We start from the raw sequence: 18426 nt of genomic DNA, 5'->3' as shown, positions 1-18426 counted from the left end.
CCTCTGATGCTGACGCCCTTGTTTCTAACAATTCCCCCAAACTGACAGAGCTTTAACTCCTGGAGTCCATCTTCTGATTGGGTCGTTTTTACATCCAATGAGTCACACTACTTGACCTCACCATCCACACCCACGCCGATGACGAAGCCTGAAATCAGCAGGAGTGACGCAGAGGCCTGGGCAGCTCACGTCCACATTGACACCGAGGGTGCCCTTCCTGACTGCTGTCCTCACCACTGAAAGTTACTCCGAATGAGGAAAGACAAGCCTTCTCCACTGCTGCCGCCGCTTACACACTCCATCGCTGAGTCCTCCTCCCCCATGATGCTCCGTAAGAGAGCCCTTTCCCTCTTCCTCTCAGGATGGAGGCTGAGACTATCCTGACAGGACTGGCCCAGACGGACTAGGAAGAGCTCATGTTGGACCTTGACCTTCTAACTGACCAGGATGAGGACTGGTCTTTTTTTAACGTGCGGTCCTATTTACTAACCACTACTTTACGTGTAATCTAAGAAGAAAGGCATAGACGACGTGTCATGCGTTGCTTTGGAACCCGCACCTCCACGTCCCGGCTGCGGGCCACCTCCGAGAAGTGCTCCTGCTGCTCCAGGGTCTTGTCCACCTTGTCGTCAGTCATGCAGAAGCACCGCAGCCGCGCCTCGATGGGGTCGTGCGATTTGGCGAACACCACGAACTTGGCCATGTACGGCACGCAGATGATCTCCCTGTACACCTGGGAGGCGAAGGCGACGGACTCCTGGATTTGCCGACAGTCGATCAGCCAGAACCTGCAAAGGATTTTAGGTCAGGCATCCAAACCAATGGACAGCAGCCTGGCCAGCATGGCTCAGTGGCTGAGCATCAGCGTCAACCTGTGAACCAGGTCACAGTTCAATTCCTGGTCAGGGCATGTGCCCAGGTTTTTGGGCTCCATCCCTGGTGGGGGGCGTGCAGGAGGCAGCCGATCAATGATTCTCTCATCATGATGATTCATTCTCTCTCTCTCTCTCTCTCTCTCTCTCTCTCTCGCTCTCTTCCCCCTCCTCTATGAAATCAATTAAAACAAATTTTTTTAAATCTTTAAAAAAAAATTGGACACCAGTTGAAAAAAACCCTCAGTTCCTTCAATATGAGCAAAGTCATTAAGTGCTTCCTGGAAACAGGGAGGTGGGAGACGATGAGCCGTGGGCAGAGCGAGCAGGAGGGCACTGAGGACCAGGTGTGCACCGCCAACCACTGCACCCGTATTTGTGCTTTTCTTCCTTGGAAACGCTTCCCAGGGTCCAGCTTCTGAAATCTGCCCGAGTCCCAGCACCGTCCATGGAGGGAGCCTGGGGTCATCGCAATGGGTCCTCATGGGGGAGCCCTGTTCCCCTTGACGCCCCCAATCTTCCTCTCATATCCTGAAACTCCTCTCAATAAACTCTGCCCAGCGTTTCATCGCGCTACTCTTTTCCAAAACTCCCGCCACCGAGGTGGATCAATCCAACAGTTTGGAAACCTGCTTTCTCGGCAGAACTCGCGGGCATTGTTGGGCGTGGCTCCCAGAGGAAGTCACTGCTCTGTGCTCCTTCCTGGCTGGTGGCCTCATGGGGCCTGTGACACGGCCTGGCCATGTCCCCTCAGCGTCACTGCTCAGGGCACTGAGGTTGCTGAGCCCGCCCAGTGTTCCCCGACCCCCACCCCCCGCACCACCCCTGAGGAGGGACCATTCCCCCGAGAAAGCTGAGGCCGCCAGATGCAAAGTGTTATCCACATCCTGTCGCCCTGAAACCTCGCTCCGCCTATTACTGGCTCCTTCCCTCGACTCCTTCCCGCCATCTTTCCACGCCCCCTGAGGTTCCCTTTCCCTCGTCACCGGTTCCTTCCTGTCCTTCGTCCACCTCTCCCCTTTTTATTAGCGTTTGATGAGATACACATAACATAAAACTTGCCATGCTAGCCCCACCTAAGTGTACACACATTGGCATTATTACACTTACAGCCCTGGGCTACCATCACTGACCATTTCTGCCACTTTCCGTCCTCCCAAACAGAACAAGGTCCCCCAAACCCTGACTGCTAACTGCCCCGTCTCCGCGCACTCGCCTATTCTGGGGACCTCGCACGTGCGAACGTCGGCCACTTCCTGCAGCGTCACGCTCTCAGAGTCCAGCTCAGCCGCTGGCTCCTGGCGGTGCTCGGCATCCCCGTCCTCACTCACGGTGCTCACTGCTCCCTCCGTCGTCCCATCGTCGGAGGGTGAAATGGGGAACACGGGACACAGGGGCTGCCTGGCCTCCCGAGCAGGCCCCCCTCAGCACTGCCGCAGCCACGTGGCACTCTGGTCTGACCTCCGACCTCAGATGTCTGCTGCTCGCCCCCACCCTGCTGTGTCTTGTCCATGGTCCTCTCTCTTGCCTGCCAGGCTTCCTCTGACGCCCTCTCTGCCCCAACGTGCACAGCCCCTGCACCCGGCCGGGCCCCTTAACCCTCTCCTCAGCACTTGTCATCTCTGGAGCGACAGCGGGGCCAGCACCCCAGCTGCTGCCCATGTGTGCCCTTCTGCTCTGTCCCCTGAACAGGAGTTTAAGCTCTAACCCTCTCAGCCTGTTTTCCCATCTGTAAAGTGGACACAGTACCAAGTCCCTGTAGTGATGAAATCAAATGCGCCCAGCACTCCCCTGCCAGTCACACACGGGAGCTGATGGTAAACGGAGTGAGCACATGAAACAAGAGTGGACAGCGTCCGCACGGTGAGGACGCGAGACACAGACACACACGGTCAGGCCCTCTGGTCACCTAGACCTCAAACCCACTGCACACGCATGTGCTCTCGGACCCCCTGATATTCTGCTGGGAAGCAGCTCAGGATGCGCTGGACAGCAGGGCATCTAGCACCCCCGGGCCTCTGGGACTGGACCCATCGCTGGTGGCCGCCATGGGAGGCAGGCCCCACAGGCAGAGCTGCCAATCACTTACTGTCCTGAGATTCCAACCCGACTGGCTGAGCTTTGTTACTGTATCACCACTATTCACTTTGCTGGCAAGCAGGCCCAGTTTAAAATACGAAAGTTAATACAGATTATATTTAAAACCAACCAGAAAAACTCACTTTAAGAACATAGAGACAAAAGGAAAAGCAAAATCCCTGGCGGTGGGGCCCGTGTGGCCTCGGGCTGGGCTGAGGGCTGGACGTACCTGGCAGACACGTTGGTGGTGAAGGAAGCACACTCATTGACAAAATTTAACGGCGTGGTTCCTGTGATGTCTTCCCACTGCGCAGGAGTGGTCCCGCCTGAAACAATAGGATTGTTGAAAATTAGGCAGCGCTCCAGCCTCTGATCGTCAAGCGCGTCTGTGGTTCCCTGCGCTTGGCCGCGGAAGCTGAAAGGCCACACTGAGAAGCGGCGCTGACAGCACCTCCCAGGAATGAGCTTAAAGGTTATTGGAGTCGCTGCTTCAAATGTCTAGGTGTTCTGCCCTCGACCTGACTCCCTGAGGCTGTTACTGTAGTTGGTAGGCCCTGAAGATCAATATGATTTGTACAGGGTGGATGAATTTAAAAGATCCTTTAACTGACCAAGGAGTTGAAGGCTTTGTTAAAATAATGAAAAAACTCAGGTAGTTTTTTGTTCCTGAACGTCATGCTTTATACAATAATTTTCATAAGAGAAAAAATTCTCTCCGTTTGCAATGGAAGGTTGTAAAAAGTACTTGGGAGACATGAACAGCTTAATGAACACTGCAGGCTGATGGACAGGTGGACGAAGGCCCAAGGAAGGCCTAATCAGGTCGATGGCGCCTCGGCCACATGGTCCCTCACTTGACCCCTGGCCAGGGATGGGCATGCCTGCCCGTTACACCTCACCTGTTTCACCTCCACACACTGCGTCTCACGTGACAGAGAGCTAATTGTATGCACAGGGACTAAAAACCATGGGAAACGCACCCAGGAATGTGGGGCGGGAACCAGGTCGTGACCCCCTGCGTCCCTGCTAGTCCACGTAGTTTGCATTTTATTAAACGTATGGGGCAAGCTCCATGGCTTGTTATGGTGCATATAGAAAAGCATTAATGAGGAGGGAGAACTGGAGAGAGAGCAAGATAAGGGAGAACACAACTGCCAACACGAGGGGAGGGGAGAACTTCCTCACCCCCCGGGCGGGCGAGCAGGGCAGCTGACCCGAGCACGGGCGGGCGTGGCTGAGCCCAGGAGCACGCGGCGCTGTGAAAGGGGGGCGTTTCCCGCCAAACGATGCCTGTGAGCTTTCTACCTCCCACTCTGTGATGGGGCTGAGACAACCAAGAGCTGGGAGTGTCTCTCTGGAGGTTGGTAGTTGTCTGAACACTAACACAACTTCCAAAGGAAAAGACTGTGTTCAGTGAATCTTGAAAAACCTTCACTCTGTTTTCTCAAGGCTGCCCCACAGGTCCGTGATGACAGACCCGATTCCCACACAGAGGTCAGGTCTGAGCTGCGGGGGGCAACGGTGCAGGACGATGGTTTTCAGCAGGTGGACGACGAGGTCTCTGGTGAAGGCCGACACGTGTGCGGGCCTGGGTGGGAACCCCTCTCTGCACAAGCCTGTGGTACGGTCTCGGGAAGTCACAGTTCTCGGAGCCTGGCTTCCTTTTCAGGGGGACGGGGCTAAGTGCGGGCACAGGGCCGCGAGGCAGAGACGACCGTGAGCGCTTCCCAGGGGCCTGCGGCTGTACCGGCAGGTGGCTCACGCCTGGCCTGCCGCCTTCTGCTCCCTACTGGGGATGCTCCTCCTGAATCCGCACGGGCCCTGCAGGCACCTCGTGACAAAGCGCTAACACTGACAACCGTGTAGGTTTCTCCTTCCAGAGCTTTCTACTCACACCGCACGGGCGCCTCACCTGTGATGCTGCACAGGAGTCTCAAGGTCGGATCACCGCCCCCAAAACCGTTCAGCATGACGTCGCTGGCGGCCTTGGGGATGGGGATGGTCATGGTGATGGGCTTGTGGAACTTCCTCCGTCTGGGCTCCAAGGTGACGATCGGGCTGAAGGTCACTTTGTTCCCCAGGATCTTCCTGACCAGCTCGCCGTGCATAGGCTGCGCCTTTTCCAAGGAAAGCAGAGAGTGAGCACCAGACCGTGCTTCACGTCAGTATCTTTGAAAGCACTTTTTGTCTCATCGTCAGCACAGGAGCTTCCAGCATAGGACTGAGGTAGCAGGTACTCAGCCCTCCTGCAAGAGACCTACTGTGTGCTGTGGCAGCCCCTGCTCTCCAGTGCGACGTGACCATGTCTGTGTGGGCCCGCCCCGTTCCCACAGCCAGTCCCCTCCTCCCAAGGTGCCCCTGGCCACGCACACGCCCAGCACCGCACCTGCAGGCCCACGCGGATCCGCTTGGTCAGAGCACCCTCGGGGAACACCGCCTGCACCTGCGGGACCACTGTGCTGCTCAGCACACCGCCCTCGGGCCCGATCAGGTGGCTGTCCTGCTTGACACGGGATACCACGGCGAAGTACTGAGGGAAGTCACGCGTGACGATGCGGCAGATGCGCTTACGGTCCAGGTCCTCAGCGCTGTCCAGCACTGCGGATGACAGCACACGCGGTCCAGGTCAGCGCCTCCTCGGGGCAGGAGCACTTCCACCAGGGCAGCGCCAGGTCCCTCTGCGGGGCCTGCGGGCGGGGCGGGTGGGCGGGGCTCTCCCTGGTTTACTCCACTCCCACCAGCTGCAGATGAAACGGGTCCCGCAGGCTCTCCTCTGCCAACATCAACATTGGCTCAAGACCCAGTTTCTATGTTGTAAGAAGAGACGCGCCCTCCTGTCCTGCCAGGATGGTTTTCGGGGTCACTCCGGGGGGGGGGGGGGGTGTCTCTGAGACGCACTGTGCGTATGGAAAAGGGCCACAATGGATGATCGTGAATCCAGGGTTTGAATTCCCCTGAAACCAGGAACTTGCCCAACATGTCCCCCACCATCAGCAGGAGGGGTCACAGGCTTTTCACAAACTTAGCGCACAGCCGTAGGGCAGGACGGAAAGCCAGACCAGCTTAACCGAGGAAATCTAGACCAACAGGGTCACTGGGACTGGCGTTTTCTTTTCCTGAGTCACAACAGGAGACCAGGCAAACGCACTGTGCGCCGGCTCATCGTCACCGGCCACGCCGGTACCTGCTGGGCCAGAACCACACACAGACACTTGCGCACACGTGCACGCATCACACAGCGCACACACACCGTGCACACGCACAAGCAGACATGTGCACACATGCGCACACACGTGCAGCCCCGGGTCCTCAGGAGGCGCCCACGCACCCTCGTCCATGCCGTTGAGGATCTCGTTGAGCTCGTCCTCCGTGTGCTCGCAGCAGTGCTCCTTCCAGCTGTCCCCGTTCTCGCTGCGCAGCACCACCAGCTCCCGCTCCTTCCCTCGCAGGGCAGCGAAGTGCGGGATCTCCACGATGACGGGCCTGCGGCAAGCAGAGCACGCGGTGTGGGCGCAGCAGCCACACGCCACACGCCCCACCGTCTGTTGCAAAGTGACCTGGAGGCTTCTCTCTGGGGACGGGGACGGGGACAGGGACAGGGCTAGCGGCTGGCTGCGCAGTAGCACTCCACCTCAGGGCTCCCGTCCCGGGACACGCTGCTCCCCGGAGCCCGGTGTCTCCGAGTGCAGGTGACACCTGGAACTTCTCCTCGGAGAAACGTAAAGAAACGGACATGCATGTCTATGACGTGCACCGACCTCCTGGGACGTTCTCAGCGAGGTGCGACACGACAATGGCTGGAGAGGGGGGCTCGGTGCTGTGTGAGCTGATGAGTCTACATGAGATGTCAGAGGAGCCGACTGCGTGGGAACGACGCAGACATGCATGCGGGGCCTGCCGAGGCTCCCCCCATTCGAGGGCGCAGTAGGCATCGCACAGGGCGGCCCTCGCCGAGCCCCCAACAGCATGGGCAATGCCTACTGGGCTCAGCTCCGAGCATGCACGGCCCTCGCTCCCAGGGCACAGCCACTCTCAAGAGTCGTGGAGGCTCTGGGTCTCCGGTCCAGGTTGCTTTGAGACAGACTCCAAGTTTCCCATCACAACACCGCGACTAGCACAGAGTACGACTAGGCAGATCTCATGCTTTAAACGAAAATGAAGGTCACAGCACTTTAAGGGGAAAGGTATAAAAACATCACTCGAAACAAAAGTCACATACCACAGGGTCAGAAATGGTCCACTAGAGAGTTGGTACAGAGTATAAATCATAGAGAGGGACATGTCACGGGCACAATGACAAAAAGAGAAATCATATTGCAGGAGGAGGAGAATGGGGCCAGCAGCCATCGGTTGGTTTAAGTCGCTCCTACCCAAGGAACTTGGTTCCAGGAGGCCCCAGCTGGAGGATGCGGCTGACCAAGCTTTCTCCCTCGTTAAGTGGGGGGGGAGCCGCTGGCAGGTGGAGTTTACTGAGCACATCCAAGCAGCAGTGAGAGAGAGAAGACAGTGAGCTTCAGGGGCGGCGTCCACCCCGTACCGCCCGCTCAGCCACCGGGAGGTCTGCTTTGGTTCTGTCCCCTCCATTGGCCACAGGGAGGGAGGCACTGACGCCCAGCGTGCCCAATGGAGGCATGGGGGCGGCACTCGGGGACGACCTCTCCCTGGTGAGGTCCTGCCAGGGCGCGAGCCGTGGAAGGAGAAATACGCTGCCCAGGCTGCTGGAATGTCATGAAAGCTCGGACTGTGGAGAGGCCGGTGCTTCCAAGGATATTCCTGCTCAGATGTGGAGACTGTCACACAGCCCAGGCGGCCTGAGCGTGAGGGGGGGGGGGGACCTGTGACAGGGGGAAAGGGTCGGGATGTGCCCCACCCAGAGCCCCCAGGCTCCTGGGTCTCAGGTTGGCCTGAGGGATGCGGAAGGCGGCTTCTAGAACCGGGAATACGGACACGCCCCCTCCGGCGTGAACGCAGTTTGGAGCAACCTGTGAACAGCTTCCTCCAAGTTATGAGACTTTAGGCCGATCCCTAGTTCTAGCGCGAGCAGCTCTCCCAGTGTGACGCCAGCAGAACAGAAGCTCCCGGGCAACGGGTTGTGGGCCCCACATTCAAGCACAAAGACTTGCTATGAGGAGGCTTAAACACCACTGATTTGTTTCAAAACATTTTGAAACTTGTCCCCCTCCACCACCTCATCCTTTGGTCGGTTTTCAGCAGAAGCCACGCATTTCTTGGCTTGTTGAAATACCACTCAATATGGTAGCGGCCGCTCAAGCACACAAAAGAAAGAAATGCTAATTTCTGCTCAAAATTGCTGAAATGAGGCTGGCGGCAGCGAGCCCGGACTTTGCCTTCTTAAGGAAAACTGTGACCAGACAGGGGCCAGTGTGAGCGTAAGCCTCACGGTAGCAGTTTGGGAGCAGAGAAGGCAAACCACACACCGCCTCCTGGCCACACTTCTCCCCAAGTGCAGACGGTTCTCAGGACGCGGGACCTCGAGTCCATGTTTGGAAGAGAGGAGGGTTTTTCTTAGGACTCTCCACTTCAGTGTCAGAGGGAAAAACAATACCTACCATTGACTGAAAACATGATTCGCACTGGGAGCCTAGCAGCTGTGATCGCATCCAGAGAGAGAGAGGGTCACCTGCCTGCTGAGCTCACGGATGCTCACAAAGGAAGAGGCGTGGGGAGGGGGGCAGCATCAGTGCCACTTAAATGTCACAGGAGCCGGCCGGTGTGGCTCAGTGGTTGAGCATGGCCCTAGGAACCAGGAGGTCACTGTTTGATTCCCGGTCAGGGCACATGTCTGGGTTGTGGGCTGCCTCGGTCCATGATTCTCTCTCATCATTGATATTTCCCTCTCTCGCTCCCTCTCCCTTCCTCTCTGAAGTCAATAAAAATAGATTTAAAAAATGTCACGGGTCAATCTTCGTTCAAAGCACTGGACATACCTTTGTGCATCCGTCCCAGGGGCGCCGGGCGAGATGCCAGCGCACGGGCGACTTAAGTGGGAGGCTTAGCAGAGACCCTTACCCCAGGAACTGCGCGCCAGAGGGTCCGACTTCGATCAGGCGGCTGGCCAGGCCTTCTCCCTCCACCATCGGGGGCATGGTCGCCAGGCGGTGGCGTTTCACCAGGCGGCAGGTGACCCGTGTGGGGGCCGTGCACTTCCTCGGCGGGATGATGATGCGGAGCCCGTGGTGTCTGCAGCCGCGCATGGCGCCCCCGCGGGCGTCCACCATGAAGCTGACCAGGAAGCTGCAAGGGGGAGCAGAGGTCAGGCGCGTGGGCAAGGCCGGAGGCAGGGGCCCAAGTTCTGGCCAGGCGATTTCTGTCCGTCACGCCTGGTTCTCAGACAGTGGGTATTCATATGCATGGTGGGGACAAACTGGTCCTTAAACGTTATCTCGCTTTATACCAATGCCTTGATGGCTGTTGTGTTGCTTTAATTGTTGTGTTGTTTTTACCTGTAACCTAAGACAATTTCTGCTACCTTTTGTTGACAGTGTGTGGACTGTAAATTTAAAATCTATCCAACTGACAGAGAGAGTGGCATGGAATTATGTGACAACTCTGAGGGTCCCCTGTCACAGAACTTCCTCCTGCATGTATGTCCTGAAAACCCATGGAAGTCAGGGTGGGATGGAGCAGTTAATTCCACTGGACTTTCCAAAGTTACGTCGTGTCCAGCGCATTTCAATATAAACTATGACTTAAGAAAAGAGGTACCCCACCGGGGCACAGGCATCAGCTCCATGTGGACGGGCGGACCCTGCGGAGGGAGGGTGTCTGGGCATCGTGAATGTCCCCAAACTACAAGAGTGTGGAAAACCACAGCTAGTAATTTAGCAACGTGGAGGCATCCCTTCCTTTTGCTCCGTTCCTGCCAGGCTCGAGGTTCATGGACAGCCTGGTCCACGGGGCCGGCACGCGTCTGTGGCGAGGCAAGGGCTGGTCTAACCGGAAGGCCTTCCTTCGGGAGGGGCGGGTGCATGCAGTGGGGACTCGCTTGGTCAAGAGGCAGAAATTAGGCGACCTGACCGGCATTTCCATTGCACCTGCGAGGCTCTGATACCAAAACAGCAAGAGGAAAGCAGCCTCCAGGTGAGTTAGGCTCAGCCAGCACACCATGCCGGACCCCCGCCCTGGCACCAAGTCCATGACTGCAGCCCAAACCCTGCAACACAGTCAATCCAAGAAATCATGGGCAGAAGCACCGTGCGTCTGCTCTGTTAGACGAGCGGAGAAAGAGCTTAGCGTCCCTCACAGCAGACCGGAGCTCGTCGCGCACGTGGCTAAGCAGGAGTCCTGCTGCTCTCAGCGCAGAAGGGACGGGCAGCCCAGGGCCTGTCAGCAGGCGTGCGGGGACAGCGAGGCCACAGCCGTGCCCCATGCGTGGTCAGCCAGCCCAGGAGAACAATCCACAGTGCAGGACCGAATGTGGATGTTTCTGGTCTTGATCAAAATGCAGTGAGAAGAGGTTAGCTGCTTTTCTTACCACTAGGTATAAATTTAAGTATAAATTCTCAAAAAATATTTTTAAAAATGTACTGTTGCGCAAAAGAATGGAAGAGCTAGTTAACATTGATGAACCTAAAGGCTTCCTTTCCGTTCTGTCCTTTTTATTGGGCTACGTTTACGCTGACGTTTATGAACCCGAGAAAGGCTACTCAAGTCCCAGCCAGCGCTGCTGCCACTCACTGCACGGTTTCTGGCGTCTCCTAGTTTGCTCATCTCTTGCTGTCACCCTGAGGGAGACGGGGCCCCCCGAGGAACCCTGTGGGCCATCCGCCTGCCCCTGCGGGACCCCGCACTGTCTGCCCCCGTCGGAGGCCCTGGGCAGTGTCTGCTAGGGCACCTGCTGTGTCTGGACCTGTCCATTGGGGATGGCTTGCTGCCTCCACACCTGTGCACCTCGGACCCTGCGGCGCGCCCCCTACTGGGGACTCCCTACCCAGGGGATGAAGGGCTGCATTCCTGGCTGGAACCAGGTCTCAGTACATCAGATCCCGTCTGTGTCACCGGCTGCTCCTGTGAAACCCTCTTGTTCTCGTTTGCTCGTTTCCAGCTCCATGTTCCCCTCCTGCCACTTGTCACCCTCCCACCAAGGGCCGGCCACCCTGCTGGCAACTGAGGACACAGACAGCAGAGCCGTGGCAACTGCCCCCGGTGTTCCCAGAGGGTTTCGCTGACTTCCCTGCTGACGGGGAAGGAGCCACCAAGGGTAGTGGTGGCAGCAGCCCGGGTCCCCAGTCCCAGCACAGTGTGTGGAGGTGACAGGTAACGGCTGAACAAGCGAATGAGTGGGGCAGTGCAAAGAGCAAGTTGTGAGACGGCCGCAGTTGTGTCTAACCACCAGAGAAGACGGCAAAGGCAGTTAACTCTCTGGTCTCTGGACAACCATCCAGTCACAACTCTTTCAAGCGACCACACACAGGCATTTCAGCTTGTAGGAGAGCAAAAACCCATCTTGAGTAACATGATGACAGGATGAACAGCTAATAACAAAGCTGAGTGTAGACTTGTAAGTGCAAAGCCGTCTTCCAATGAGAGGGAATAAGCGAGACAGTTCAAGTTCTACGAGGTGATGATGGAAAGTTTTAGATAAAAGTCAGCATGCTGATCCCTTAGCCCCCACAGTTCCTGACCGAAGATCAGGCAAGCATCTTCCTTAAAAATGTCACATTATAAAAGGTGTCCCTACTTGGACCGGGAGTAGAATGAGTGCATGTGTGTGTAGAACAATTTCAACCACAGAGCAGGTTGGAAGAGGCTGCTTTTTGTGCCGCAGGAAGAGGGAAGGAGTAGGTACGGCCGTGCGGTAATGGGTACTAGACTTGGTAAAGCAAGTGCACTTCCTCCCATCGCCAGGAGGTGACCACTGGGAGACAGCGTGTGAAGGACTGAGGCGCAGCCGCAGGGAGAGCACAGCTGAGCACGTGCAGGTCTGGCGTGCGAGAGCCGCCGTCTGTTAACCAGGGGCTGGCGGCTGCCGACGGGGAGTGCGGACTGAGTCACATGAGCAGAGACACGGAGGCCTGAATGCTGGTGCCGCTACCTCCCTTCCCCTACGCCCACATGATGTTATATATCCTGAGTGTCTTTAAATTTACAGTACAAGACAACACCTAAGAAACAAATGGAGGAACTGACATGTTCTGAATGCCCACAGTGAACCCGGAACTTGGCTGAAGCAGTTTCATATGACAATGAAGTTTCTACTAGTTTATGAACGCCCCTGTTTAACCGTTTGAGTCCCAAGCAGCGCGATTGCACTGCTGAGATTTTATGTCGAGAAAACATACAATTCGTTTGAGTCCCAGGGGGTATTGAAAAAACAGTCGAAGAATCCCAAACAGCGCAACCGCGCTTTCTCTAAATGAGTACGAAAAGACCCAAACAGTGTGATAGCGCTTGTTTTATTTTATGTCGAGAAATACCAAGCAGCGCGATTGCGCTGTTTGGGACTCAAACGGTTAAATAAAATGTAAAACACCGTCCCAGAGCAGGCACCCTGCCTCTGTGTCACTCTCGGAGCCACTGATCGGCCCCGGCCGGGATGTACTGCTGGGACCCCAGGCCAGTCACTTCCTGTCTTTAGGTTTCAGTTTCCTCGCCCATAAAATGAGACTTTCACCAAACATGCCACAGGGGGCCTCAGTGTTCCGTGTGTGCCAGTCACTGTAACCAGGCAGGATCCCCTAAAAGGCCCTCTTTCAGATGCTCTGGAAGGATTCCTACTTGGAGGATAAACGGCTATGGCTCTGGGAAGTAGGCATCATGCTCGCTCCGTGGTTAACCCAGTAAACGAGCAGTTTTGCAGAAAATGTGCACACATTGCACTGAGCATTGACTTTAAAGTTCTACAGACAAAAAAATCACGTGACATACTCGGCTTAAACCGCATATCTTACTTTAGGTGGAATTCAGCAATCATGCAAATTAGAAACTCTTATTGAGAGGTATTCTAAATTGTGAGATAAGTGTTATCACAATTTAAAAGGGAGGAAAGCAAAAGCAAGCCACCATTATTATGCAGATGACTTGCCTACAAAGAGGCAATTTGATTAGCTAAACAGATACATGCTTCAGAGACAGAAAACAGGGCTCCACCTGCTGAGGAGCACGCCTCCACCCCAAAGTCACCAACCAAGGCTTGGGTTCCCGTTCAATGCACCCGGGACCTCGAGGGTGGGTGGGGAGGAAGGGGCCGCATTCGGTTAGTTATGGGGTGAGAACAGGAAGAAGACTTCATCAGGGTGCTTCAGTGAGCCCGCACACCCAGCAGGAGGCCCGTCAATTCCACCTGATTCTGGCAAGAACACGAGGAGGCGTGGCGACGTGGCGAGCTCTCTCCCCTGCTCTCCCTCCAAGCCCTCCTGCGCCCCAACTCCCACAGACTGGACATGATGGGAAATGCCTCTGAAGAAAGTGGCTCAGATTTACCAGAATCACCAGTCATTAATCACTCCCAACGTTCATGTGTAGAAACATCCCATTTAGTGTTTCAGAGAAACTAAAGGGATGGCTAGGATTTTCAAAATGGGGTCTATGAGGCCGTCTTATCTGTGCACGGTCTGCGTGTGACGATGACTGTAACAAAAATGCCCTGCTCGGCAGTCTGATAAGAACCTTCAGGAATAAACTGTTGGGCTAACACAGGATCAGCGGTGTCTGGGAACACGGACTCGACTCACTGGACAGCACGATTCCAAGCTCTCAGAAGCTGCACTTGAAGCAGCATCCCAGGGAGATGGACCACTAACCAGCTCTCAGCCTTCGGTTCACCTAAGAACAGTTTTAAAAACCTCTGCTGCGTGGCACTTAAAATCATAACCTTTACTGTGACTTTAAAACAGGCCAGCTGATTTGTGTAATTCTAGGAATCACTTCTCAGCTTCATGTAGCCCTTTCTCTCACAAAAGGAGCTAAGACGTGGAGAGCCTCAGCCAAGCCTTTCCCCGGAGGTCTGCGTGAATCCTGGCACCATCCCAGCCGCTTTCCAATGAAGTAACTGATGCCCACGCTCCCTCCACTGCAGAGCAAGGGGCACTCAGCCAGGGCGCGGCCTGGAGACACAGCCGGCCCTGCGTCCCTGGGAGGTGTGCGCACTGAAGCACCCTGGGGTGCGGGGGGAGGAGGGGGCGGGCAGGAGGGGCGATGCAGTCACCTGCTGTTGTCACGGTCGAGACATGGAGAGGTGCGGCTGCAACAGAACAGACACTTTAGCACAGAGAAGGAGTGGGCGAACATCAAGAAGGAATCAGAGGCGACTCCTGACTGAAATGCACTGTCATACCCCACCCGTCTCCATCGGAGGAGATGGAAACAGCCATGAGGCATCCCTCTGCCCACATGCTGCGGGGCCGGGGTGGGCTCCGAGGCTCCCCATCAGGGCCCTGGGGCTCGGGGAACCCTGGGCACCCCTGCAGCCCCGCTCCCTGCTTAGCACTGGCCATGGGGCCCTGCGCACAGCCAAGTGTCCAGGAGACCACACACCATCAAAGGCATTCAAATGAGAGGGACAGAGTCTGGGATTGGTGACCACGGTCAATGCTTCCTACGTCATGGCAATGCCCTTTTGGCCACTGCAGAAGACATGTGAACACAAAAGGCACAATTTAAAGACTGGCTTCCATGACAAGCCATGACATAGCAACTAGGAGGCAGAGAAGGTACATGAATTACCTACTGGCAGGGAATGGAAGCTATGCAAGTCTGAGCACTCATTCAAGGCTGCCGGCTTGCTGGGGGGGCGGGGGCTGCTCAGGGTGCCCCCTGCTCGGGGCTTACCCTGCTCGCTGATGTGGCCGGGGCTGCCCCACTCACCAGGCATTTTCTCTGCCTCTGGCTCACTCGTGTCTGACGTACAAAAGGATACATTTATGGGACCAGAAAGCCAACCTTACAAAATAGTTGTTTAACAACTTAAACATCGTTTTCTTCATCCAAAAGCATTGACCTTCATGTACCTTCAGAAAGCTGGGGTGTTTGGAACCTGTGAACCACCAAGTTAACTGCTCTGCACACTTCACCATTAATGCTGTCCAAGGAGCAGCAGTCTCGGCTCCTGGGATGTAACTACCACTCCCCTGAGCTAATGTCCTCACATGCTTTTTAATGGACTTTATTTCTGGGCCTAGTTTTAGGTTCACGGCAAAATGGTCTTCAATATGTTTTTCTGAAAAAGACCAACTTTTTAATGGAGTTCTGGCTGCTATATCTTGCAGGATAACATGATGAATTGACACTTAACTGTTGGCATGTGGCTACCATTGAAATCTAAAAATAAAGGCCTTCGGAATCATATTAAATGGATCACAAAGCTGGCCGTGACCAAGCACGGAGCCTCACTCACTGAGCGCTTGGGAAATGGAGAAGAGCCGTGAATTCAGGCTCGTGCCCAAACCCTGCCGTGTAACCCCTGGGATGCTAGCAATGCCTGCTGGCCAGGTCCTGAGTGAGTAGCAAACGCTCTCAGGAGCAACAACAGATCTTACTGCAGCCCTTCCTCTGCCGGTGACTGGCTGTGCTGGGTAGTCAGATGGTTTTAGCCGCCGACACCTCCGCTTGGGTGGCCGTGGACACGAGCCACTAGAGACAGGCAGAGACGGAAGGAGATGCCAACATGGCCTACTGGTGCAGCTGTGTCTTCCATGAACCTAGAACCCTTGTGGGCTCCATAGGAACCACATACACCGTGAGCTGCAGTGCACAGAAAAGCTCCCTTAATTACTTCCTGTCAATGCACAGAAAAGCTCCCTTAATTACTTCCTGTCAAAAACATTTCTTTTCTAACTTTTTGGGCAGATTTGAAGTGGCTTAACAATTCACCCAAGAATCTCAGTTCCTTGAAAAATACATGTAAAAACGACAACTCAGGAACCCGGTGTGGAATGAGTAAAGCTGTAACAATCACCCTGGCCAGTTTGGCTCAGTGGATAGAGCATTGGCCCTCGGACTGAAGGGTCCTGGGTTCAGTTCTGGTCAAGGGCACACACATGGTTTGCAGGCTCGATCCCTGGCCCTCGTTGGAGTGTGTGCAGGAGGCAGCTGATCAATGTGTCTCTCTCATATCCATGTTTCTCTGTCTCTCCCCCTCCCTTCCCCTCTCTCTAAAAAATTAATGGATTATCAATAAAACAAAATCCTTGGATGAGGATTAACAGTGACAAAAAAAAAAAACCAAACACCCCACCAAAAAAACCCGAAAACAAAACTGTAAGAAACCAACGTTACAGGATATGAAATCATGAACGCTATTCGTGTACATTAACATGGTGACAGTGTTTAAACACCAGGAGTGGCAGCACCGAGCGATCAGTGGGAACCCCATGGGGCCAAGTCCTGTGCTGTGTGTTTGTTCAAATGCCACAGCACAGGCCTTACTAGATGCCCGGTCGCCTGGCAACAGTAACAGTGAGGCCCACATCACACCAGGACCAGGACTGCACGGGGCGGTCCTTTAGATGATTTGGAATACATTTTGCTTAACTCAGTGGTTCTCAACCTTCTGGCCCTTTAAATACAGCTCCTCATGTTGTGACCCAACCATAAAACTATTTTCGTTGCTACTTCATAACTGTAATGTTGCTACTGTTATGAATCGTCATGTAAACATCTGATATGCAAGATGGTCTTAGGAGACCCCTGTGAAAGGGTCGTTCGACCGCCAAAGGGGGCGCGACCCACAGGTTGAGAACCGCTGGAACTGGTTTGGGATTTGTGAGTGATCTGGATGGTGTGTGGGGAGTGTGTAAATACTGACGAGAACTTATGGAGTCCTTTTCTTTCTAGACAAAATGCTAACTGTATAAGAACTACGTGCCCCCTAAAGTCCTCTGTGGGATCCATAACATAACGTGCGTCTTCCAGGTGACGAAGGGAAACGCTGACCATCGACCTGACGTGCCCAGGTCACGTACAGAGTGAGGCGGGGACTGGGGTCTGGTGGGGGGGGACCGGGGTCTGGTGGGGGGGGACCGGGGTCTGGTGGGGGGGACCGGGGTCTGGTGGGGGTGCCTCCGAAGGGAGCATCACATTTTTCCTTCACGTCACACACAGGTATGCTTCCTCCAGGCAGCCTGTCCCACCGAGCCATGCTCCTGAGTGCCTGGCACATGGCGTGGCCCTTTGCAGAATTCAGCAATGTGTTAGGAATTTGTACAGGTTAATTATCTAGGTCTCCATCATAATCAGAACTTTGTTAGGTCAAGATGGTCCTTTCTCACAGTTTGTGTAAAACACACATATCTGGATACTGGCACTTGTAGAAATCACTCCACAGAGATGCCGCTGGACTGGCGGGGCCTGGCATGTTAAGGCTCCCAGGTGATTCTAATGCCCGGCCGGAGTTTAGACTATACGGTCAGCGATCACCTTTCAAGTTCACAGAAGAACTGGTTTATTGGAGACCAAGATTAAAGACCCTTATCTCACTAAGTGATTAATCTTTAACCACTGAGGCTCTAGGTTTTGACTCTTGTAAATTCGGCCATCAATAGTAAATTACGTTGTGCCTGGCCGGTGTGCTCAGTGGTTCAGTGATGACCTATGAACCAGGAGGTCATGGTTCGATTCCTGGTCAGGCACATGCCTGGGTTTCAGGCTTGATCCCCAGTAGGAGGCGTGCAGGAGGCAGCTGGCCAATGATTCTCTCATCATTGATGTTTCTCTCTCTCTCTCCCTCTCCCTTCCTCTCTGAAATCAATAAAAATATATTTTAAAAAGGTAGTACCTTACGTTGTGCTTAAAACAACCCTTCGTCCCTGAGCTGGGGACGGCCTGGGCTGCGCTGGTGCTGGGTCTAACCTACCACCTTCACATTCCAGGGCCAATCTCCTTTCTTCTCCTCCTCATTGTTCAGAAAGTTGGTAGCAGAATGCAACGCTATGCTTTTTGAATAACGAATAGGTCAGATCTTAATGATCTCATTTTACACTTAGAATACGTAAGTAAATTGGGATGAGGTTTAATTTGGTTTTTATTCCCTTGCATAATTCTTGCATTAGGAACCTGCTTATGTTTTTTTTTAACAAGGAAAAGAGTACTTTGATTATTTTCTATGTCTATGGACCTACTTTTATAGTCTATGAATCTTTAGTAGAAGCTTAGACTATGAGGTGCAAACTTTGTAACTACAATGCCTCTGAATGCCTTCCTGGAAAGAGACTATTTTAGAGTAATGGCAATAAGGAAGGTCCACAATTCAAATCATGCTGGGCATTACGGATAAGGAGTTTGGAACCATTTAAGCCAAAATGTTTGATTTAGTTAGATAACATATGGGTAGGGCTTTAAAAGGTGGTTAAGTGAGCAAATATTGTAAGAGTTTACATATAATTATGAAATTACTAGATGAATAAAAGTAATAGAATGAAAGGGAAAATGCAACTGCGAAGTGCTGCCACTTACAACTCCTTCCAGAACTTATGGTCCAGTAACTGAGTTCCTATGCCTTCAGGACATCCTTCAGTAG

The 18426-nt window shown here is 54.2% G+C and overlaps 1 protein-coding gene across 38 annotated transcripts in view; it reads right to left on the bottom strand.

Annotated features, from left to right (window-relative positions):
* The window catches only part of ANK2 (ankyrin 2), a 209661-nt gene that overhangs the window by 35544 nt on the left and 155691 nt on the right, over positions 1 to 18426 (bottom strand). For 15 of the 38 annotated variants that reach the window (XM_070416845.1, XM_070416865.1, XM_070416857.1 and 12 more), the window contains 6 exons: positions 8982 to 9206; positions 6280 to 6434; positions 5338 to 5549; positions 4864 to 5068; positions 3181 to 3277; positions 560 to 788 (listed from right to left, as the gene is read on the bottom strand). In XM_070416845.1, coding sequence (XP_070272946.1) covers positions 560 to 788; positions 3181 to 3277; positions 4864 to 5068; positions 5338 to 5549; positions 6280 to 6434; positions 8982 to 9206 — 1123 coding nt within the window. Of the gene's footprint in view, positions 1 to 559; positions 789 to 3180; positions 3278 to 4863; positions 5069 to 5337; positions 5550 to 6279; positions 6435 to 7321; positions 7421 to 8981; positions 9207 to 14118; positions 14155 to 18426 lie in introns of all 38 variants that reach the window. The other 23 variants (XM_070416839.1, XM_070416850.1, XM_070416847.1 and 20 more) reach the window with 3 other exon arrangements.

The sequence above is a fragment of the Myotis yumanensis genome, unplaced genomic scaffold (genome assembly GCF_028538775.1).
Source record: "Myotis yumanensis isolate MYYU_CA2020_CCGP unplaced genomic scaffold, mMyoYum1.0.hap1 SCAF_5, whole genome shotgun sequence".
Taxonomy (NCBI): Eukaryota; Metazoa; Chordata; class Mammalia; order Chiroptera; family Vespertilionidae; genus Myotis; species Myotis yumanensis.
The sequence above is the reverse complement of the archived record's forward strand: the minus strand, read 5'-3'. Positions and strand labels throughout refer to the sequence as shown.